Source organism: Delphinus delphis, chromosome 14 (genome assembly GCF_949987515.2).
Source record: "Delphinus delphis chromosome 14, mDelDel1.2, whole genome shotgun sequence".
Classification (NCBI taxonomy): domain Eukaryota; kingdom Metazoa; phylum Chordata; class Mammalia; order Artiodactyla; family Delphinidae; genus Delphinus; species Delphinus delphis.
In genome coordinates this window covers 76,666,026-76,689,883 of record NC_082696.1, presented here as the reverse complement: position 1 = coordinate 76,689,883, position 23,858 = coordinate 76,666,026, and the positions used below count along the sequence as shown (strand labels likewise).

Below are 23,858 nucleotides of genomic sequence, written 5' to 3'. Positions count from 1 at the left end.
TTTTTTCTGAAGAAGGGTCAAATATATATGTGCAGTCAAATTGTTTTATAGAATTCTCTGAATGTTATTAAGATTACCCTGTAGCTTCAGGAAAGTGAAAATAATTAGTTATCGTAGGGAAGGAAAATGTATTTTTTAGGATTAAAGATAACACATATAATTCATTTTCATTTTGTTACTCTGGTGGTAACATTCTCTAACATGACAGTGCTGATATGGAAAAAAATGGACATAGTATTTTTATGCCCTATTATAGTGGCAATATTTCCTAGGAGCCTTTTTATTAACTAGACATTTTAATTCTCTCTGTTTTTTAAAGAAAAATTCACCATAGAAAGAAATTTGATACGTCGGTTATATAAATGAGGCATGATTTCAAGAGAAGACTTATTTTTTAAGCAAATCCACAGAACTTAACTGATTACTCTTTTCATGTAGTCATTTGAAAGCCAAATATTTATTGTCTCTGTGCTATTATTGCTTAACTTATTGTTAGATTTGTTTTGAAACCATTAAGAAATTCTTTTAACTATCCTCATTGTTTGCAAATATTTCTCTCTTAAGGACAGACCTTTAAAAACCAAGTCTGATGAGGAGGTATTTTATTTTTATCACCCAAATATAATGCTACTGTAAAATGATTAGATTATATTTGTGATTTTTAAAAAAGGCATTTCTAAAAAGTGTTCTAAAAGTGTTTGCAGTGAGCATCATTGTTGACATTAACTATTCAGTTTTGCAAGGTGGCTACTTGGTAGCAAAGCTGTTATTTGGATGTTTAGTGTATTAGCTTCAGTTCCCAACAGTTTCACTGGGTACATAGCAGTATTGTCTCTGTCTCATTCAGCAAAAATCTGATAACGGATTGTAAATGAATGCCTTTAAGCTTTTTAAAATACATATCGTTTAGCAAACAAAACTTTAAAATGTGCAGTGGTGCAACTCAGGGACCTACTGTATGTTTTTAAAATAGAATGATGAGAAAGGTTGACTTTTTTTTTTTTTTTTTTTTTAGCACTTTGGCCTAAATTTTAAGAGGCATAATTTTATGCCATCTTGTCATAGGGCAATTTTCTTATCACAGAAACACAGCATATAAATATATTTAAATGTAGAATAAAATCACATGTATGTTATGCTGTGAAATGTATTGTTTAAATATGTTGAAATATTTTACTAGGAGAGACTTTTCTTTTTACAATGACAGTTTTTTGGCACTTAAATCTAAAATGTATTTTTCTAATATTAGTATATAAATGCTTTACATTATAGAAGTATGCTAATGGTCTTAAGTTCCTTAGTGATTATTTTAAAAGAGGTTCAGGACTTCCCTGGTGGCACAGTGGTTGAGAATCTGCCTGCCAATGCAGGGGACACGGGTTCGAGCCCTGCTCTGGGAAGATCCCACGTGCCGCAGAGCAACTGGGCCCGTGAGCCACAACTACTGAGCCTGCGCATCTGGAACCTGTGCTCTGCAACAAGAGAGGCCACGATAGTGAGAGGCCCGCGCACCGCGATGAAGAGTGGCCCCCGCTCGCCGCAACTAGAGAAAGCCCTCGCACAGAAACGAAGACCCAACACAGCCAAGGATAAATAAATAAATTAATTAATTAATTAAAAAAAAAGAGGTTCAGAAGTTAATGATAATATGCTCTGAAAGTAGCTGGTATTCATAGAAATAGAAAAATAAGAATGCTATATGGATCATTTTTAAAAGTACCTTTATTATTCTAGGGAGCAAGCTTTATTCGTTGTATCAAGCCGAATTTAAAGATGACAAGCCACGACTTCGAAGGAGCTCAAATTTTGTCTCAACTTCAATGTTCAGGTATTTCTCTATTTTTGTAATCTATATCGGGGTGTGTCGAGAGTCTTAGTTCAAATAAAATTTAATATATGCAGTGTTTTCAAATAATTCACAACTATCTTGATTATTTTTAAGTGTGGTAAGACTTTTATATTTCCTTTATTTATAAGAAAAGAAGGGCTAACGAATTATTTGAGCAGTATTGGCGTAGATGTTTTACATCATTGAGGTAAAATGTATAAAAACTCTTCAGCTGTGAACCCAGGTCTCCCTTCGTGGATGCTTTCCGTGGCCTTCTCAGTCCTGCAGCGGTTCGTTCCCACGTAACTGGGTCAGGCGGTGGGTTTTGGTGTCTTTTTTTTTTTTTAATTAATTAATTAATTAAATTTATTTTTACTTTTGTCTGTGTTGGGGCTTCGTTTCTGTGCGCAGGCTTTCTCTAGTTGTTGCGGTGAGCGGGGGCCTCTCATTGCAGTGGCTTCTCTTGTCGCAGAGCACGGGCTCTAGGCATGCGGGCTTCAGTAGTTGCAGCACTGGGGCTCAGTAGTTGTGACTCGCGAGCTCTAGAGTGCAGGCTCAGTAGTTGTGGCGCACAGGCTTAGTTACTCTGTGGCATGTGGGATCTTCTCGGACCAGGGCTTGAACCCGTGTCCCCTGCATTGGCAGGCGGATTCTTAACCACTGTGCCACCAGGGAAGTCCGGTTTTGATGTCCTTGCTTCCCACTCCACTACTTGTAAAACAAAAGAAAAAAAAATCAACACAATACCCTCGGCTTCTGTGGAACTTTTCTGCACTTGGTTAAACTATCACTTTCTACCCCTCACCCGGCCACATTCTGTCTGTGCTTAGTCACCCAAGTCTTGGGCCCTGGACTCCCTGTTTTCCTTCCCCATGCCCATCCTCCATCCCTCCCACACCACCCCTGCCTGTCCCGCTGATTCAGGCCTGGGACACTTCCGGAAACTCTTTTGCCTCCCCGACTCCTTATCTTGCTTCTCTTAGAGACGGATTTATTAGAAAGCTACTGGTCGCTTTAGCTTCAGGGTGCCTTATTTAAATGAGCTCCTGTCAAAACCCTGAACCTGATTTTGTATGCTTTTGTAATTTCATACTTTTTCTCTTAAAGTGCCCTCCCCTAATTATATAAGCTTTGGGCTCCCCACAGCTACATCTACCCTTGACCCTTCTCACAAAACCTTAGCTGTTTGTGAATCTAATTTTGTCCTTTGTCCTCATCTGTACAGAGAAAGTGGGCAAGATAGATTGGCACTGTTACAAATTCATGGTCACTAACCTTCAAAGGGCTCTCATTACCTGCCCCACCAAGTTTCCCTTGGCCAGCAGGTTCTGTTTCTCCCCGGACCCGTCAGACCCACCCTGCTCTGCTCAAGTCTCCGAGCCTCTGCTAACAGGCAGCCTCACCTCTTTTTACTAAAAAGCTGAAAGCCTTACCTGTGTGCTACCAAACACTTCTTCTACCTGCACAACTGCCCTCCTGGTAGAAAGGAGGAAGTGCCTCTCTTCCTCATTGAGACTGTAGTTCTTTGGATTTATCCCTTCCTGCCTTTTCATTAATCCTCAGTATTGATGACCTGTATTGAAGCTCTGAGACAGTTTCAATCCCATCGAAACCTCATCTTCACTCCCTCTCACCGACATTCCCATCCAGCTGCCTCCCTATCTCTGGTCTCACTTTCTTTTCTCCGGTTTTTGCTTTTCTCTCCAAGAATATTCTCTTCTTGCTTTCTCAGTTTCCTGCCTTCCACTTGCTCTTTAACCCGAGGGAATTCAGTTTCCAACAAAATAATTCTTGATAAGGTTTCCGGTGATTCCCTTGACCCTGAATCACACGTTTCCTCAGACCCTCATCTCAGTGGAGTCCGGAAGCATTTGCCTCTACCCCATCCCCATAACATAGCCTTTCCTCAGCGCCTAAAACAGCGTGTGTCCCTGCCTCTCGTTTGAATTCTCCGGCCATTCCTGCCTCCTCTGCAGGGTCATCTTCTACCTAGATATTATTTGTTAGAGTTTTTTAAGCTCTGGGTTAGGCCTGTTCTCCTTCTCGCTCTTGATCAGTGCTGTTCGGTATAACTTTCCATGGAGGTGGACATACTCTATGCCTGTGTTGTCCAGTATGGTAGCCACTAGATACTTGTGGCTACTGAGCTCTTGAAATGTGACTAGTATGACTTAGGTACTGAATTTTTAATTTGTATTTAGCTTTAATTTTTAAAAATTTAAATATAAATAGTCACATGTGGCTAGTGCAACTACAGAGCATGTGCCTAGCAACCGTCACACTGGACAACCTAGCTACATATTCTCAATATAAGTCTCCCCAAGGCCCTTTTATATGACCTAAAGAGTGTGTCTTTTACTCCTCCAGATTTACTGAGATATAATTGACATATAACATTGTGTAGGTCCACGTTGTGCAGTGTGTTGATTTGATACGCTAATGTATTGTAAAAGGATTGCCACCATAGTGTTAGCTAAGAGCCCCATGAGGTAATATAATTACCATTGCTTGCTTGTTGTGAGAACATTTAAGGTCTACTCTCCTAGGAGGCAGTGAGCCTTAGTACTCCCTAATCCAAGCTGTCACCATCTTTCACCTGGCTTTTTGCTGAAGTTTCCTAAGTATTCTCCTCACATCTGCTCGGTCTGTTCTTCACATACATCCAGAATTACTGCTTTACAACTCAAATCTGAGCACGTCTTTTTATTGCTTAAAATGCTGCAGTGGCTTCTGATTATGATTAGGGTAAAGAGCAGAGTCCTCGTAGCTTATGAGGCCCCATATGGTCTGGCCCATGTGTCTATAACCTCCTCTGTTTTCTCTCTCTCCTCTCCATTCTCCAGTCACTCCAGCCTTTGCTTTAGTTCCTTAAATGCTCCGTATTCCCTCTGTTCATGGGGCCTGTGCACATGCTGCTTCCTGTATGAGAAGCTCTTATCTCCCCTTTGTCTTATTTTTCACATTTGCGCTTGGTTGTCATTTCTTTATGAAAGCCCCCAGCTAGGAAGGGGGCCTAGCACCATCATTTCACAGTCATAAATTTTATTTATTTTCTCCTTTCTCTAATCTGTAAACCTCTCGAGGGCAGAAACCGTGTCTGTTTTGGCTTGTACGCATGTTCCTGCTTCCTGGCAACACAAAGCATGTACTAGACTTAGTAAATATTTGTTGAACGAAATGCACAGTCTAGGAAATAAAAAGATTTATTTGTGACTAACTTTAACAAATACTAGAAAGTTAAATAAGTGATGTCTGTTTTATCCCTACATATGTATAGATGTATTTTTGTAATATTTTCTTCAGATCATTTTTACTTTGACTATTTTTCTCATTTGAATTTCTCTTTACGATTTGTTTAGCCTAATATAAAGTCATTTATTTCCTAAGTGAGCATCCAGTGTCCTGGCAAGTCAAGTGTGTTTAGATTTAGCTATATATACCATTAGATTAGCAGAGTGTGGGCTCACTGATGCTTTAGCTGGGATTCCTCTTTCAGTAAGCAGTGTATTTTAACATGTTAAGATCTGTTGGCAGTTTAATAGATGCCACCAATTCATAATAGTCTGATTTTTTTATAGTACTTATAATAGTAAAATGGCATAGAATTGGTTCCAGTTATGTGGCTAGGTAATGAGAAAAAGCAAAAAATACCAATAGCTGGTGGAAAGAAAAATAATTATGAAGTTTTCTAAAAAAAACAACATTTAAGATTTGATTTCTATAATACTTTGCCTTTCCATTTCTGTTTTTTTCTAATTTAAGGAGAATTAATTGAGGACAGCTTTTACTAAAGCGTCTATCTTCTGATCAGCCAACCCCAGGGCAAAGTGGGGGAAGGTGAGAGAAGGCAGGTCTTCTTTCTTTAACCTCGGGGCTCTGCTGCCCGTCTGTGGTAGCAAAGAGGGGTTCTGAGGATGACCAGCCGGGACTGCAAACCTGGCTCTTCACCAGACTCCCTGAGGAAGCTCTTCACCAAACTCCCCGAGGAAGAGCCAGGCCATGGGAATCTCTAGAAGGGAGAGTACTTGGTTTGGTGATTTTTACTTTTTTTAAGCATCAAAAGGTCTTTAGCGTAAATTAGCTTCAAGTGTGGAGAAAGCAGCCGTAGACTTGGTAATTTGTTAAGGTCCATGAAATTCTTAATGTAGTTCTGTGAGCCTAGTTATCTGCAGCTACAGGGCAAGCCAGGGGACTCAGAGGTTGGGATGCACACATTTCTAAGGGTACTTGTTTTTTTGATATAAATAAAATGGGCAACAATTGTGACAATATCAACCAAACCTTACTTTTATTTCTCCAAGCAGAGCCAAAAACTAAATCTAGATCTGAACTCTCCATAGGAATAATTGCGTTTATATGTTCCATTATATTATATTAAATTTAATTTAATATTATGTTTAATTTAATACTAAACTTTGTTTAATTATAATACATATGTTATACATCATAGTATTATATATAAATTATCTATTGCATATAATATATATTTATTATATTTAAGTTATAATAGCTATATATGTTCACTGTAACAAAAATGAAATGGTACAGAATAATATAAGTAAAAAGAAGTCTCACTTCTCAGGGGTGACCATTTAACTCTGTGTCTTGGACATATTTTTCATACTTGTTAAACCTCTGCCCTGTTATTTTTAATAAATATATCATATTCTATCATATGGTTATAACATAATTTAATTGTTATTAATTAAAATATTTAAGTGATTTCTGTGTTTTCTATTACCAACAGTGACCCAGTGAACATGTAGAGACGTTCTCTGTGCATATCTTTGCCCACATACGTGACAAGTTGTAGGATAGATTCATCAAAGTGGAAAATAGTCAAAGGGATAGATATCTATTATTAACACTTAATATTAATTTAATAATATAAATACATATTCCAAACTGCCATCTGAAATTGTTGCACTGGTTTACTCTCCCACTAAGAATGTATGTGCGTGTTTTCCTACACTGTCATCATCCCCAGGTACTATTGGGGTTTTACATCTTTGCCAGTCAGATAGGTTAAAATTCAAGCTGATTGCCTAGAGAGGCTATCTTTCCAATGAGACTATTTTAAAATAAAAATCCACTCATTTAAAAATATTTTATAATTTTATTTTGCTAGTTTGACTTTTTGACCAGCAGAAATTTATTTCGGTGTAAGGAGTGAGGTAAGGATCTGATGTTATTTTTGTTTTCTAAATGTCTAGCCATTTGTCCCTAACACTTTTTATTGAATAACCTTATTTTCTTCACTGATTTAAATAGTCCTGTAGACTGAAATCCAGGTCTTTCTATAAACAAAAGTCCTGGCATTATCCATAGTGGTTGAGCCTTTCCCTATTTTATGCTTTTCCTGATGTGAAAAGCTCACACTGACTCAAGGCTCAAATTAATCACGTAGTAGAGTTATACTGAATATAGGTAGTCATCCTATAGACGCTTTACCCCAGTAGACTAATTCCTTTGAGGGGTGAGTGAAAGGGGGTCTTTGTAATGAGAAAGTGTGCTCTCCTCTCTTCTCCGTTTGCTTGAAGCACTGGTGACAATCGGGGAATGTGTTTGACTTTGTGTTGGAGACTCTTACCAGGAATCTTGTTCCAAAAGCAACCTCAGGACTTGGAAAATAGCCTAATGCAGGTCTTTGCCTTGTATACCGCGATTGTGACACAAAGGGTTCCAGCAGAAAAAAAAGATACAAACTACATTTGAATTTTTTAGAGACCAGTCGTTTGTCTCTAGAAAATAGTTAGTCAAGCTAGTTTTAGATGAAATTTGGCTACAGTAGTTTTTAGGTGGTGGGTAAGCTGGGACATATTGAGTATAAGTATGATATTTTCTATGTAATATTTCATTGCTGATAATTTCTGTAAATTACCCATTTTAATTTATAAAATTCTTTGATCATTTGCAAGTTATCCTTGGACTTCTGCACAGTGATTGGCAGTAAAACTTCTGTTTGTTTATGAATGTAGGTATGGTGTCTGTTTTGGACTTGATGCAGGGTGGTTTCCCATCGCGAGCTTCATTTCACGAACTCTACAACATGTATAAAAAGTATATGCCAGATAAACTCGCAAGATTAGATCCAAGACTATTTTGTAAGGTACAAACACTACCTAAATTGAGATGTCTTAGCTATACACTGTCTTTCTTATTAATTCCTAATTGGCATTTAAATTTCATTTTTCAGGCTCTTTTTAAAGCTTTGGGCTTAAATGAAATCGACTACAAGTTTGGGTTAACAAAAGTGTTTTTTAGACCTGGCAAGGTAAGTACATTTTTATTTTAAACTTTAACATAATTAATATGGATAGTCGGAGTCAGTGAATATTTTTAAGTGTTCAGTGATTTATGTTATTCTTAAAGAGCATGCATATGTGTATGATACACACAATTTTCCCACTGGTGAGAAGTTTACACTGTATAGTACTCTGTACAGGGTTTTTTTTTTTTTTTTTTTTCCAGCTTTGGAAGTATTGGAATCAGAGGATTGTTTAGTTGAATTTTTTACTTAAATAAGGGTTAACCTGAGATACTTCTGTTTTAAACAAGTTGAAAGCTTTTCTAAAACATATTCAGTCTTCAATAATTAAAAAATTCACAGCACTTTTGAGTCTTCATTGTGAGAATGAGATCTCTTAGAGCTTGATAGATGTGTAACATACAGAAAATTGGACTGGAATCTGTGCGGACTTTATCAAATCGTAGAAGGAATGACTGTATAAATACTTTTGTATGTAACATAATTTTCTTAGGCTACCCATAGTTTTAGTATTTACAGATTCTTGTACTAGTCCTGTACTAGGATACAAAATGGAGTTATAGAATATTTCATAACTAAATATATACAATACAGAAATACTTAAATGCTCTTCACAATCTGTTCATAATATTTTCACCATTCCTGACTTCTTTAATATTGATTGAATATTGCATTCTCATAATTTTAAACACAATTGTTATTATATAATAGACAACTATACTTGTTTGACTTAGCAGAATCGTTAATAAATATCTCTAGTTCCTTGAAGGCTAAATTAATCATAATAAGTAAATCTGATTTCACATCTTGGGGCATGAAATGAAATCTGTGTAATGCATTACCAAATGTATGCACTTTCCTCTGAATATTTTTACTGCAGAGAACTTATATGATCTCCTATAAAAGAAAAAAAGTTAAGAATATAAGTATTCATAGTTGGCTTAGCTGTAATCACACGTATTTATCATAAACTCAACATTTCTCATTTCAGGACTGTAGTAATTATTTTAGAATTAAGAGCTTGGTAGAGAAAGCACTTGGTCTTATTTGCCTCTAGAAAAATTAATCAGTCAGAAGGATACAGTGAAAGCGCAAGGCAGATTTTCAAAGATCTTTAATCTCATTATATTACCTTTAATTTAATTTCGATTATAAGAAGCTGTTATTTTGATAGATGTGTGACCTCTTCAATATACTGTAGTGGGATATTTGGTAAAGGATAAAAATCAATATGTAATTCGGTGGTAAATTGTGGAAATAATGCATTTTCTTATTTAATAACCTTGTAGATGTTTTATTCGTGTTGTGTGTCTCTTAGTAGCAGTTTCTTATCTCTGGCCAAAATAAAGGTGGGGATTGGGCGAGACACAGTAGTTGTGGTGGTACCTGATTTTATAGAGCTGACCTTCACTTCTCCAGTGATCTCAGAGTAAGGATGAGCCAGTTCAGAGAGACAGGAGACCTTTTTTCATTCTTTTTTCCATAAAACCTTTCGGCTAACCATCTGCAGTGGTCATTTAAGATTCTTTTTCTACTTTTCCTGTTGAGTCTGCTAACTAGCAGTGAGTAACCCCCGCAGCCCAACCACTGCAAAAAAGATCCTGGAAGAAGGAGGAGAAAGACAGCAAACTTCAGCCAAGTGTGCTTGGTTTGCTGTGTACCCCGCTGAGACATGTCTGTGTAATAGGCTTGTGACCACTTCCAGAAAGCTAGATTTTGGATTTGAGTTACAGTTATTTCGTATCTCTCTGTGTGTTTAAACACATCTGTCTCTTGATACTGTTAGCCAATGACTTTATCTCCTAGTTTGCAGAATTTGACCAGATTATGAAGTCCGACCCTGACCACTTAGCAGAGCTGGTCAAGAGGGTCAATCACTGGCTCATCTGCAGTCGCTGGAAGAAGGTTCAGTGGTGCTCACTGTCTGTCATCAAACGTAGGTGTTTCCTTCCACTCCGAGATACGCAATTATTTTGGAAATGAACTGGTTTGTGGAATGTTATACATTTGTCTCAGTGGTGAGCGCTAGACAACAGGGACCGTGTCGCTTATTCATGCTGTGTCCCTGGTTCCTCCCCTAACGCCTTACATGTAGTATGTAATAAATTAGTACCTGTGCACTTTTCTTTTTTTTAAGTTTTTTGAGTGTATGATACTTACCTTCTTTAATCGCATGCATTATATGATAATTAATTTCATCGCGACCTAAAAAAAACCCCAGCACTCACTATCTTGATTCTTCCCCCCTCCCCTCCTTTCCTCTCCCTTTCTCCCCTGCTCCCCACACCATACCGCAGTCTCTCAGACTAAAACCAGAACTTTTCTTTCCGCCCCCATGGCATCACCAGAATACACACGCTAAAAGTGTCCCAGTCGTAATTGTCTCTTCTTGTCCCTGAAATCATGCCAGTCAGCAAGCTCTGTTGATTCCCCCTCCAGACACTGTACATTCTTTACTCTTTATTGCCACTGCCTTACTGGAGCCCCTCTCCCCAGCCTGCATAGTAACTTCAGTGGCTCCCAAACTGGTTTTCCTGGCTTCCCAGACTTATCTTCCCAGAGTCTCTAACTAAAAGCCTTTGATTACAGCTTCCTTTAATAAAGGGCAAAGTCTAAAGTCTTAAAATATTGTAGCAACTACTTATCTCTGACCCAAAACAAGGATGAGGGACAGAATAATTTTGGGTTACCTGATGGTCTATAGCAAACCTTTAGTTGTAGGGAGTATCGTTAGTAACTTGATTGAATTTATAATCCCCAGCCCCAGCCATACCCTCCACAGTACCTGGAACAGTGCTAGGCACGTGAAGAGGATTCAGTACATTGCTGCTTATTAATAAAAAAAAATTCCTTTGACCTAATGAAAAGGAATTGTGCAAGCAACGTGCATGCTATCATGAGGTCTTTTGTTAGTCAATTGTGATATAAATAAAAACAAAACTATAATAATAAAAAGACAACAGAAGCTCTTTTCCCATCACTTTCCGAGTGAAATATGAACGTACTTGTCACTATAGTTAAATGCCTTCAGCTTTAAACATTGCATTATGATGGAAAACATATTATATTAAAATTATTTCTACTGTACTGTTCATTTGTGGACCGTGTTGTGCAGTGGTCAAGTCAGTAAGTAGACAGGATCTTTGCAGCATGTTAATGGGGAACCTCTGAAAAAAACGTCTCCGGGTCAGATCAGTCTCGGATATCGACTAACTGAAGTTAAGTAGAGTCCTTTATTGTAGGATTCTTAGAGGCGTCACTCAGTATGTTCATTGTGAATCTCCAGAAGGAGGTGTAGCGCATTGCTTTTCCTGAGTTCATTTGACAGGTGAATCCTTTTTTCAAGACACGCCTGTTAACATTTCCTAGACCAATATTACCTAGGACAATTTGGGTCGCATTAATGTAGCATAACAAGGAGGTAATATATTTAAAATGTACACCTAGCCATATACATGATATGCTTTTTATTTTAAGAAGTATAAAGAACTAAAGAAATGTTAAACTTGCCAGTTTTGATGTCTGATATAATATGTTCATCAAGATTTTGTGTTTCTTGAGAATTGCTTTGTGGAAATGAATGGTTTTTAAAAATCCTGTATGTCTGATTTCAACTAAATAATTTTCTGTCATTATATTTTCCTCTTACACATAGTGAAAAACAAAATAAAATATCGAGCTGAAGCCTGCATTAAAATGCAGAAAACTGTTCGAATGTGGCTTTGCAAAAGACGACACAAACCTCGGTAAGATGAATAGAGCCTAAAGAATCCAAAAAACCTATTTACCCTAATATAAAGTGGCATAAAGTCATAATGAAGAGCAGTTTGCATACTCACAGAGTTTCCTTTTTTCTCATGTTCTTTGTAAAAGATGTATTAGTCTGTTATTCATGTTATTTATTGGACATTAGTTAATTAATTGCTTCATTAATTCATTACTTGCCTCATTCTATAAAAGGATTTGAAGTAGCTTAGAAAAATGTAACGCTGTAAAAGGTTGAAAGGAGCTGTTTTATTCTGATTATTTTAGTGACTTGAGTTTATTGATAAATGTCAAATTGACATTGTTTTTAAAAACATCTCATTAATATTTTGACCGTAATTTTCAAGATTACCTGTAGGAATTATATTGTCTCACTGTCAGTTTAGTCTTTATTTCTTATTTGATTCTACTCTTTTAAGTTTTTCTGTAATTTGAATTCTCAAATTTTTCAGTGCAAGTATAGAAGGCTTAAGCCTTGCTGACACATATTAATGTCATTCGCATCCATATTTGATGATTCCTTTTACCCTCAACAAAAGATCTAAAAAAAGAGACTATTGAATAACACGAAAACAGAAGTGAAATACTCTGTTTAACAATATGTTTGGTATTTTATTAAAATGAAAAATCTGTCTGCAGCATTCAGTGGTGAAATTAAACTCTGATGAAGTGTTGTTATCTTTACAGCATTGATGGCCTGGTTAAGGTGGGCACACTGAAGAAACGGCTTGATAAATTTAACGAAGTAGTAAGTGCACTGAAAGATGGAAAACCAGAGATGAATAAACAGGTCGAGGACCTTGAAATTTCTATTGATGCTTTAATGGCCAAAATTAAGGTATGTAATTTTAATCCAAATGACTTTGACCTTTGAAAATAATTTTTAATACCTTTTGTTATTGGTATTGTCCTTTTTTTAAAGATACAAAACGTTACAGATGTTGAGTCTCAGAGATAAGTGATGCTCAACATATTATTTACTCTATATTTGAAAATTTTCGTAGTAAAAAAAGAGAAGACAATTTTTGTGCAGTCCATCTGTTGCTAGGAAAGATTTTTCCAAAATACTAACTAAAATACTATGCTGTTGGTAAGCTTTTGCAGAATCATTACTGAGAGAGGATTAATGCATATTAATTTTGTTTCATCTTTTTCTACTTTCAGAAACTAATTTTTAAATTATAAAAGTAATGTAATATTATTGAAAATCTGGAGAAAATCACCCCCAAATCCTTACCCCACCACACACTAACACATTGAACTATTGTACTGTTGCATATTCCTCTCAATCTTAGTTTATATGTACATATTTTTGCATAGTTCTTATCATGTACATTTAATTTTGTATCCCTCTCCTTAAGTGCCTCATTCCTGTTATTCCGTTAGCTTCATATAGGCTATATCATAAATTACTTAACTGTTATGAAGTAACAGTTTTCCTCCATATTTTGTAGCCAAAAAAAGGGGGCCTCTTTTTTTCGGTTTTGATTTCCATTTGATTACTAGTGGGACTGAAAATTTTTTCTATGTGCTTGTTTGTTAGTTATATTCCATCTGTCTGTTCATATCTTTTTCTGTTGTACTTTAGGATCTTAATGTTTTTCTCATCTCCTTTCATAATTCAGTGCAATTATGTGGGATATAATACCTCAAAGCGAGGCTTTTACGATGTTTTCTACAGATATTTTATGTAGACAATGATGAATCTTGGAGGAAGAATGGAGAAAGAAGTCAAGAGAAAAATGAAAATGCTTTGGATAGCCTTAGCTGATGTTGCAAGTCTGTCAAGAGCCATCCCCATTTATGTGGTATTAAATCAATTAAAATCAACCCAGCCACATTTAAGAAAATCATCCATCAGTTTTGGGTGTAGTTGATAATTTCTTAAATATTCCTGAGGTATTATTTGAACACTATTGTTAAAGAGTAGTAAACTCTGGCAGAATTAGCTAATCATTCCTTAAAAAATAACTTTGAACTACAGTGTATTAGTCTGTGCACAGTACACCCTTAAATATTTGATTACTTGATTGATAGGAAATAGACGCAAATATTTGTGCATAGAGATAACTTTAAAAATTTTTTTGAATATTTAATATTTAAACAGTATGAAAAGATAATGGGCTTACTGCTTACCAGCTTTTCCAGTCTTTGTATATGTGCATGTTGGTTTTTTTTTCATTGTGGTGAAAACACATACCATTAAACTTACCATCTTAACCATTTGTTAAATGTACAGGTCAGTAGTGTTGAGTATATTCACATCGTTGTGCAACAGAAGAGATAACTTTTTAAGTACATGTCCATTGTTTTGTTTCTTTAAGTCCACCATGATGACAAGGGAACAAATACAGAACGAATATGATGCGCTAGTTAAAAGCTCAGAGGTCCTCCTCAGTGCATTACAGAAAAAAAAGCAGCAGGAAGAGGAAGCAGAAAGGCTGAGGCGTATCCAAGAAGAAATGGAAAAAGAAAGGAAAAGACGTGAAGAAGATGAACAACGTCGAAGAACAGAGGAGGAGGAAAGGCGGATGTAAGGGTTTATGTTGTCGCCTTGAGTTAGAAGCTGACAGGACAGTGAATTCTTTGTGTTGATGGTGGTCAATGAATATTCCTATTTTTAGAAGTCATATTCGTATTTTTAAATACCAGTTTTAGAATAAGTTTGAAAATGGAGAAAGTAAGCTCATTTTACAATCATAACATAAAATGATTCTAACTATAATCTGAATTTTGGTTAAACTCTTAACACCTGAGGATTTCTTGAGTTCTTTTTAAAACTATGACTTTCATATTATTTTATAATCTAGGAAGAAGGTACTTCTTTTCTGCAGTTTAAAAACTGATGGCATTTTGGAAGATTGCCATAGTAGGGCAGACGGAAGGAATCTAAGATTGTCTAATTGGAGAAGGAGTAGAGAGAAGCAGTGTGATCAGGACCTTACAAGTAGCTTAGTAACCAAGTTAATCCAAAGATGTTAAAGGTTATGGAATATAATTGTATTTGTTTTGTTTCTGAAGAACTGCTGTCAGTAGAGTTAGATTTTATTTTATTTTTCAAAATAAGTTGATAATGTATATAGCCAGGAGGTTATTTGACTTCCCATTTTGTAACCTTTATTAATAGTTAAATTTTCTTCTGAAGGATTTCTTGTTTTATATTAAATTTTTGAAGAGTATTCTGCTTTTTGGTAGGAAACTTGACATGGAAGCAAAGAGAAAGCAAGAAGAAGAAGAGAGAAAGAAAAGGGAAGATGATGAAAAACGTATTCAGGTCTGTACTCAGGAGGCAATCAGACTGAATTTCTAGCAAAATGAAATCTACAAAATTACAAAACAGAAGATCTTGATTTACTAGGTATAAATTGTCATTGTTTTATTCTAGAGACAGAAGGCAGTTTCTCAAGTGGTTATGGGACGGGACTTTGGAGCTAGGGAAGTGAGTTCAAATCCAGCCCCTCACTGACAGAAACTGTGACATTGCACAAGTCACGATGTGGGCCACAGTTTTCTCTCTCTGGAATGGAGATAAATAGTGATTGTGAGCATTAAATGAGTTAACATGTGTTAAGGCATTTAGAACAGTGCCTTGTTCAATAAGTATTAGGTTGTTATTATTCATAGGGGGAAAGTCAGATCAGTATTCAGTTACATTATATAATGTTTTAAAAATGTTATTTTATAACTTTGTAGATACTGATATTAATAGGTTAGGATTAAGATAGTCTCCCTACCCCCATCTTGTAAAAAGTCCATGTCTGAGAATAATTGATTCCCTATTTGAGTGTCTGTCTGTCTCAGCTTTCTGATTCATCCTGAGCACAACCAACACTTTAAATTCCTGACCTCTGCTGTGTAGGTGTTGGTGTTAAGGTGACACCTAGGATACGATATTTGGGAGACTCATACTCTAGTGATAGAATGGTGCACTCTTGGTTTGGGGAACGAGGTAGCATTAATCATAATACAGAAGAGACTTCTGGTTAAACAGTAGGTATTTCTTAGTAAAAAAAAAAAAAAAAAAAAGTCTATGGAACGATTTTACGTGGGGAGGGGAATGATCAGGTAAACAAGTGGGGAGGCCCGGGCGCCATGGCCTTCTGTGCTGGCAGGCGGAGGTGGAGGAGCAGCTGGCCCGGCAGCGAGAGGAGGAGTCCCAGCAGCAGGCGGTCCTGGAGCAGGAGCGCCGAGACCGGGAGCTGGCGCTGCGGATCGCGCAGAGCGAGGCGGAGCTCATCAGCGACGAGGCGCAGGTGGACCCGGCGCTGCGCAGGTACCGCGTGCACGGGGCGAGGCGGGGGCGGAGGGGGTGGGGCTCTCCGCGGTGGAGGGGGCGGGGCTTTGCCGCTTGACCTCCCTGCCTGCCTCTTTGCAGCGTTAGGGTAGGCGAGAGTCATCATATTCCTTAGGCCCTGGTATATTTGCCATTTAAAAATGATTTGTATTCAGTTTTACACCACCCAAGTGAATGAAGCTATTGATTTCATCAAACTGTTAAACTATTGAAAGTTAAAGCTGATATTTCAGTTCTTGAGTAGTTTAAGAAAATATCTTAAGTTTTACTCTGAAATTATCAAAGAGTATTGTATAAAGGGTAGACAAGTAATTTCTAAGTATCTGCTGTTCAACACTGGCATAAAAATCAGTGAATATGTTATAATCCAGTTTAATATTTTTGAGGTTGGAATTCATTACTTTCCTAATGCAAATTTTAAAAATATGTCACATACCCTAACACTTTAGAAATTTTACGCGTACACACACGCTCCTCCAGCTTCCCCGTGATTTAGAATAAACAGATTTCCCTTTCCAAGAAGGAAGCTTAATCACATTGAAATATTTTGACTCTTCACGTTTCTGAATTATCTCTAAATAGTATGGAGTGTGGAGGAACACAGAAGTTCTTATTAAAAGTTGCAGGAAGGTTGTACTATAACAGATGCATTCTCTAAAAATACAGAATGTAGAAACAGTAGTTACTATTATTATTTATTTGTAAAAACAAAGCAAACTAGTTTGTAGGGTTCCTTTATGTTTAGGTATATTGTGTATATATTGAGAGGCACATAGATGGGTGTAACCATGCTTTTCAGAATGTCAGAGCACTGTTTATGACAAAATAATTAAAATACTAGATGTTGCTATTTCCTTGTGAAAGAAAAAAAAAAAACTTGGTCCACCACATTGCAAGGTGGTGATTAGGTTTTATTTAGCTGAAAACAAAGATAGGGAAGGGAAAGAGTACGTTAAGTTGCCTTCACACTTTTTCTAGTAAATGATTGTATTGGGGAGCTCTGGAGTCTGAATTGCATGTGAAAGTTATATTTAAATAAACTGAATATGCCTATGTGTTACAATAATTGTTAAGCTCTTTGGTTTGGGTTCTCTATTAACATTTCACTATAATTAAGATATTTTTGCTCGTCTGTGGCTTTTGTAACTGCAGACTTCGTTCAGCTGCTGTTCGGTTCCTTCCACCTGTGTTTGGGTGGCTTGGCGGAGCCTTTGTGGATAACTGACTAGTGGCCTAGGCCAGGCTCCTAATGAACCGAGCAGTGGCCCTGATGTGTGTGAGGAAGTCCTGCACTTGACCGAGCTGACTTGATTATGGTTGAAGCTTGTTAGGGAGAGACTTATTAATGGAGTCATTCTTGGTGTTTATGGCTTAACTCTGTGTTTAAGCATTTGAAATATTTAGCTCTATCCAGTGTCATTCCAGGTAATATGAGTAAGATATTGGCTCATATGTGGTCTCCTTCTCATCCTCAGAAAGATGCACTTCTTCCAATGTGAGTGGTCTCAGAGAAAGAGTGGACCATTTAGGCCCTTTAACTTAAGGGAGGAGTTACCTATGATTTAAGTTAAACAGAATTAACTAGGTAATGGGACCACTCCCAAATAATTAGGAGATACTCAAGCAGTTACGACTTGAACCGCAGAAGAGTTAGTTTAGTTCTCCTGTGGGACAGCCTTAGGAATGGTGTCCCTCCCTGGACTGTCCCTTCAGGTCCTGTCTGCCAGCTGTCTTCCAGGAAGAGAGCTGACCCTCAGGTCCCCATGAACTCCTTCCCTTCTGAACTGCCAGGTTATTTTTTTTATACACTGTACTAAAAGCATTAGCACTTCATTGTGGATATGATGTTCTCTATAGATTTTCCGTGTTTGATAATTTTATCTTACTCCATGGGCTACATCTAAATGTTTTTGAATGTTTATGTTACCTTTGTTAGCACTGAATTCTTTCTAACACATTTATGAGTAAGAACCTCTCTAAGTAACTCTGTTCTTAATATATGGCATGAAAATGTTCTTGGGTTCTGTGATACATTACAAAACAATTTCAAGTTACTTTTCCAGCTTGGATTCCCATCCAGTAACTTCTAAGTAAGAATTGTTTCCTGCATACGTAATATATTTTAAAATATCTCAATCAATTACACATATGATCCTGATGCACAGTAATGATTTCACACTACCTTAAATTATAAAGTAATATCTAGATTCTATTAAAAACAAACACACAAACCTCACATGAATAGTTTTTAAATCTAGATGTAATATATTCACTCTTTAATTTTCACAGAATGCCTTTATTTTTTTCTAATCATTTGTAATGAAGATTTAAAAACATTAAAATTCTGAGTGTTCTCATACATAGATTAAATAGAGATAATGGAGTTTTTAAAATCAATTTGCAAAGTCACTGAAATACAAATTTGGCACAATCCGGATTTTCACAGTTCAGAATTGGTTATGGTATTGACTAAAATATACGTATTCTTTTCACAGGATTAATGGAGCAGGACCCAGAATGACACCGTATGTCATTTCCCTTTTAAAACTGATTTAATCATATGACCTTTTTTTTTCTTCTTCTTTATTAGGTTGTCTATACTTTTTAGGAGGAACATTTTCCTCATTGAAGTAAATTTTACATGATTATCATCATCATCATTATTATTTTGCCCAGGAAAAATGTTTACTGCTCCTAAGAGTTTGGTTCTCAATCACAGTAGTTTATGATTTGGTTTCTTTCTTTCTGTTTGCTCACTTTGTTTAAACTTTAATACCCATCTTGTTTTATGTGTTTTTAATTATCCCTTACTTATGTCGTTATAAAAGTAGATGTAGAGATATAAATAAGAATAAATAAAATATTTAAAGTATTTGAGTCATGGCAGATAGCTTAGTTTTCCGTATATATAATAGTTCATTCTGCTAATACCTAAAATAGTTCATAATCTAAAGTTATATACGTAATGCTAACATTGGTGCTCGTGTATCTTTTTGTTATGAAAATCTCCCCACAGAGAGAGAATCTAAGTAGCAATAGGGATATACATATAAATTATACTTTATATGCATAAATATATTTTTGCATATATTTTTACATATGTGCTATATGTATATAATTTTGAAATATATTTAAAATCTGAATTTTAATAGCTTTTAGGACTCCAACTGTACCCCTTATAGTGATGGTTCTTAACTCTGTCAGACCCCAGTACCAAATAATAAATGCTTTATGAATGATGCAACCTACATTAATAATTCTCTCTAAACAGTACATGTAAAAGAGAAATAAAAGGACAGTAATTTATAATTATTTATTTTATTATATTTACTTTAATATGAAAGTGCTTGCTCACAACTACAGGAAAACGTAGTCAGGTACTCAGATGTTTTCACATATACATAGAATCACCATGAGTGCAGCAGCTACAAATGCAAATTGATATAAGACAGTTGTATCAGTCAGTTAAATGCCACGAAATTGTGAACAGTCCTTTGTAAAGTTCTGAACAGAGTTAAACACAGTGTCCTCTCCATTATACAATAGTGGAGAAATTCCTAGAGAAATTCTGTGAATATTAAAACCATGCAAAAAAAAGGTTGTTTTACATGTAGAACTTACGTATAACTATGTGTATATAGTTTACATGTAACTATATGTATATGTGCGTTTCACCGCTATATGTCTGGTGGATATGTTAAAGTCATATGGGGCGTGGGGCAGTTCTTCTTGTGCAGGACATTTGGCATCCCTGACTCCTCACCTCACCCGATGCCAGCAGTGGACTCTCATAGCATCATTGCTCCCACAATGCACCACAAATTTTGAAACCTATCTCTGAGTGGGTGCCGTTGCATCCACTGCTTCATAGTTAACCATTTGAGCTCGAATTAAATAAGCCTAGCAACCAGCTTATGTCTGAGGTGAAACTGTGAGCATTTGCATATAGGTTGGAAAAATCAGAAGGAAAAAAAACACCTGGATGCAGGAGCCTTTTCTATCCAGTATATATGGTGCAGCTCCTAGAGCAGTGACATGCTCAGGTGGGATGTTGAATCAGTAGAGATTGCCCGTCCAGCGTGGGTGGTGTGAGGGCATCTGCGTATGAAATCTCCATATGATGAGCAGACTGTGGAGTAAAGAGCTTTGCCAGGCTGTGCATTCCCTTGAAATCCGCTGTGGGAAAAGAAATGTGAAGTTAGAAAATTCTTATTCGTTTGATTTTATTTGATGATATTTGTGTTTTTTTACTTTGCGTTTGTTGCCCTTGATCATCAATTTTGAAAGATTACTTTTTCTCTGACTGTGCTTGCTTGGCTAGACCTCTGTCAGCATTGAACCTTAGCCAGTGTTCCTCACAAGGACGGAGAGAATCCTTTGCTCCTTTATAATCAGGGTCGCAGCTCTTGGCCGGCATCCGGAAAACTGAGCCCTGAGGCAAACATAGCCATCTTCTTTTCTTCTGATTTTTGCTGACTTATAAGATTTTGAGATTACCAGAGTCTGATGAATAGAATGAATGAGAATAGGATTAATTATGAAGGAAGAGCACAAAGGTCAGGAAAATAAAATACTAATGAAGTTGATGAACATGATGACATGAACATTCCACTTCACAGAATTAAGCAAATTTTAAGAAAAGTTAACACTCTTCTGGGTAATAAAAGAAAAGCAAGTTTTTGCCACTGGGAAATGTTTATCCTTGAAAGGTCAGAACACCTCAGATCTTTAACAAGTGTTTGAGGCATTTGAATTTTCTTAGGCATGCTTTGATTCAGAATTTTAGAGCTTTGAGTATATCAGACTCTTATTTAAACTCCGGCACTGTAAAGTAGACCCGTTTGGTTTACCACTATTACACCTTGTCTAATTAATGTTTACTAAGCAACCCCGGTGCAAAAATCCTTGCATAGAATCTGTATCCTGCCAAGTTACCTGTATGCATTTAGAACATGCTGATTATATTCTATCCATAAAAATATCACAGAAGCACGGCTCTCATGAGATTTTATCTAAAAGTTTCTACTGCAAAAATGAAGTGCAAGTAACTTTAACTGGGTTTAAACAAAAATTTTGCTCTGTTGTATGGCTATATATATTGAAAAGTATATTATCGACTTTTACGAAGTAAAATAATAGTGTATGGTTAACAAAGCAACAATCCTGTTGAAAATATAAATTTTAATTATACTTTTAGATCTTTTAAGTAATTTGTATGTTTGTCTTTCATCTAATTATGTTGTATTATCATTTTTCTTATAGGGAACAAATGGCGAAAGAAATGTCAGAAATTTTGAGTAGGTTAGTGCAGTGTAATTTGGGGAAATGAGCGTCACCTCAAAATCATATGTTTTAAATTACTTTTCATTATTTGGACCAGAACCTGTTATATGAGTAGCCTGTCCTTTCCATGTAAATTTTTGGTACAAGAAATGTGACTCTGCCCTCAGGCCACACTAACATAGAAAAAGGTAAAAAAAAAAAAACCAGTGTTCCTCTAAATTGGCATTTTTCAGTGGGGATACCATTGGCATTTTGGTTGAGGCTATTCCTTGTTGGTAGTACTGTCGGGCTTACCATGAGCCCCTACCAGTTCAGTCTCAGTAGGGGAGCCCTTCCTGTCCTTGGGCCCACTGCACCTGGTTGCAGGGGACATGAGCAAGGGTGGGGCTCCAGGCAGCCCCTGTCCACCCCAGCACAGAGGCAGAACACCACCGGTGTAGAAGTCGAGCCACCAAGGAATGTATCTTCCCAGCAGGATCTGGTCCATTATCAAGTGGATATGAATCAATAACATTTTAACTTTCAACTCTGAAGTTGCAGAGTTAATTGAAAGTGTTAAAATTAATATATTTTAAAAAATCAAAAGTCAGTTTTGCTACTCTGTATTTCACATGATTGTCTTTATCACAAGTCTAAATAATCAGTAAATGAAGGTATACCTTCATTTTACTATTTTAATAACGCCAAAGATTGGTGGGGGGAGCATTTAAATGAATTGCATTTGTGTACTTCTTACGATGCTGAATATGCTTTTTTTAGCAGGTGTATTTTTGTTTGACGTAATATGAATGAAAAGTTAGTAATAGTAAAAACATATTTTAAGCAAAAATAGTTTGAATTCAGTGTGATTTTTAAAAGTATCAAAACACCTTATGTATATCAACATCTCGTATATATTCTGAGAGTCTATAAAACCATATTGTGTAGCTTCACTTTCTCTTTCAGGAGGAAAGAAAACAATAACAAAACCCCATACTTTCAGCTGCTCTTCTAGAAAAGACTGGTAGAAGAGCTAGGAAGAAAAAATAATTTTTTTGTTAGTTTACTGAATGGTGGTTTCAGGATGTAGGAAAAAAAGAATATTTGAATAATGTTAAAAGCATAACTTGTTGTTAAGGGTAATAGAGAAACCTTGCTGACACACAGCTGGCTCTTTCTGAGCAAAGCAATTAAGAAAAAGCTCCATGGAGAATGGCCAGTCACACAGCTTATGAAAAGAAGAGGTTTTGCAGTAAACTTGAAACAGATTTTAACCATGAAAACGCAGGAAGGACTAAATGGGCACACATTATTCTTTCGCCAGGCTTGTAAGTGACTAAGAATCATCATGTCTAACAGTTTTTAAGGATGTAGGGTGAAGTATGCTATTTTTATTCTCTAAAAGGAAAGCATAAATAGGCCTTTTAAAGAGGCAAAAGTACCTTATTTGTTTCATTGTTAAGCGTAATGCTGAAGGAATAATTTTCCTTGTTTGAGGAGGGAGCGTACATATCTTCAAGCATCACTTTTAAATAACATCCGTCTCATCGAGTGTCTGTGTCTTGATTGTTTGCCAAGATCGCTGTTGTCTTTCAGAATGTAGAATGCTGAGAAGAATACGAGCTCATTTTCAGTATTAGACTATGATCATCCCTCTTTAAGAGGAAGGTTTTCCAGGTGGTAGATCCCAAAGGGGAAATGCTTTGTGTGGTACCCGAGAAGCAATATTTTAGTTCTTTAATATTTAGTTCTTTTAATATTGTGCCGTCTTCTTTTCGTGGCTTGAAATATGATGTATTTAAATTCTTCCTTGGTTACACTGAGCTTAAAAGTTCACTTGCAGCTTATTCTGAGTGTCTGCTATGTGGCAAGTGTGATCCTTTGCTGAAAAATAATGTTCATTTTTATAGAAAAGAAATTTTCCCTGTATTTTTAGAATAATTATTTCAAATTATGTGCATAGAAACAAATCTTAAGTGCTCAGTAGCACTGCTACGAAAAAGCTTATCCCATTTAACTTTTAAATTATTTATTTTATTTTTTATATTTTAAATATATGTATTTTATTTTTTATTCCTTTCCTCTTTTCCCACTCAGATGTTCCTCCTACAGGGGGCAAGATAAAGCACTTGTGCCCTTGGAAATCTCTGTTATCTGTCTCATGACCTGCAGCCTTTTCCTTTAATTTACTAGTTGTCATATTATTACTCACTAAATACGAAGGTGTGGTTTTTATCTGCTTACAGAACTTTTCTAAGTATTTTTTAACACAGAAGCTCAAAGGTCACGGGAGTTTCCAGGCTCCAGCAGCTCTTTTAGGATGTCTCTAAAGACTCGGGCAGAGGCTGGTAGTTTGGCTACTCCCCTGGGGACCTCTAAACATCCAGATGCCCAGGGAGAGCCTGAGCCATTATGAGTGGTGGGGCTTGGCCATCTGCAGG

General features: G+C 36.4%; 1 protein-coding gene across 3 annotated transcripts in view; it reads left to right on the top strand.

The window, feature by feature from the left end:
- The window catches only part of MYO6 (myosin VI), a 145,373-nt gene that overhangs the window by 107,560 nt on the left and 13,955 nt on the right, over nucleotides 1-23,858 (top strand). For all 3 annotated transcript variants that reach the window (XM_060030326.1, XM_060030324.1, XM_060030325.1), the window contains exons 20-28: nucleotides 1,735-1,828; nucleotides 7,807-7,937; nucleotides 8,025-8,102; nucleotides 9,903-10,032; nucleotides 11,752-11,842; nucleotides 12,549-12,699; nucleotides 14,186-14,394; nucleotides 15,057-15,135; nucleotides 15,974-16,134. In XM_060030326.1, the coding sequence (XP_059886309.1) occupies nucleotides 1,735-1,828; nucleotides 7,807-7,937; nucleotides 8,025-8,102; nucleotides 9,903-10,032; nucleotides 11,752-11,842; nucleotides 12,549-12,699; nucleotides 14,186-14,394; nucleotides 15,057-15,135; nucleotides 15,974-16,134 (1,124 nt within the window). The remainder of the gene's footprint in view (nucleotides 1-1,734; nucleotides 1,829-7,806; nucleotides 7,938-8,024; nucleotides 8,103-9,902; nucleotides 10,033-11,751; nucleotides 11,843-12,548; nucleotides 12,700-14,185; nucleotides 14,395-15,056; nucleotides 15,136-15,973; nucleotides 16,135-23,858) is intronic.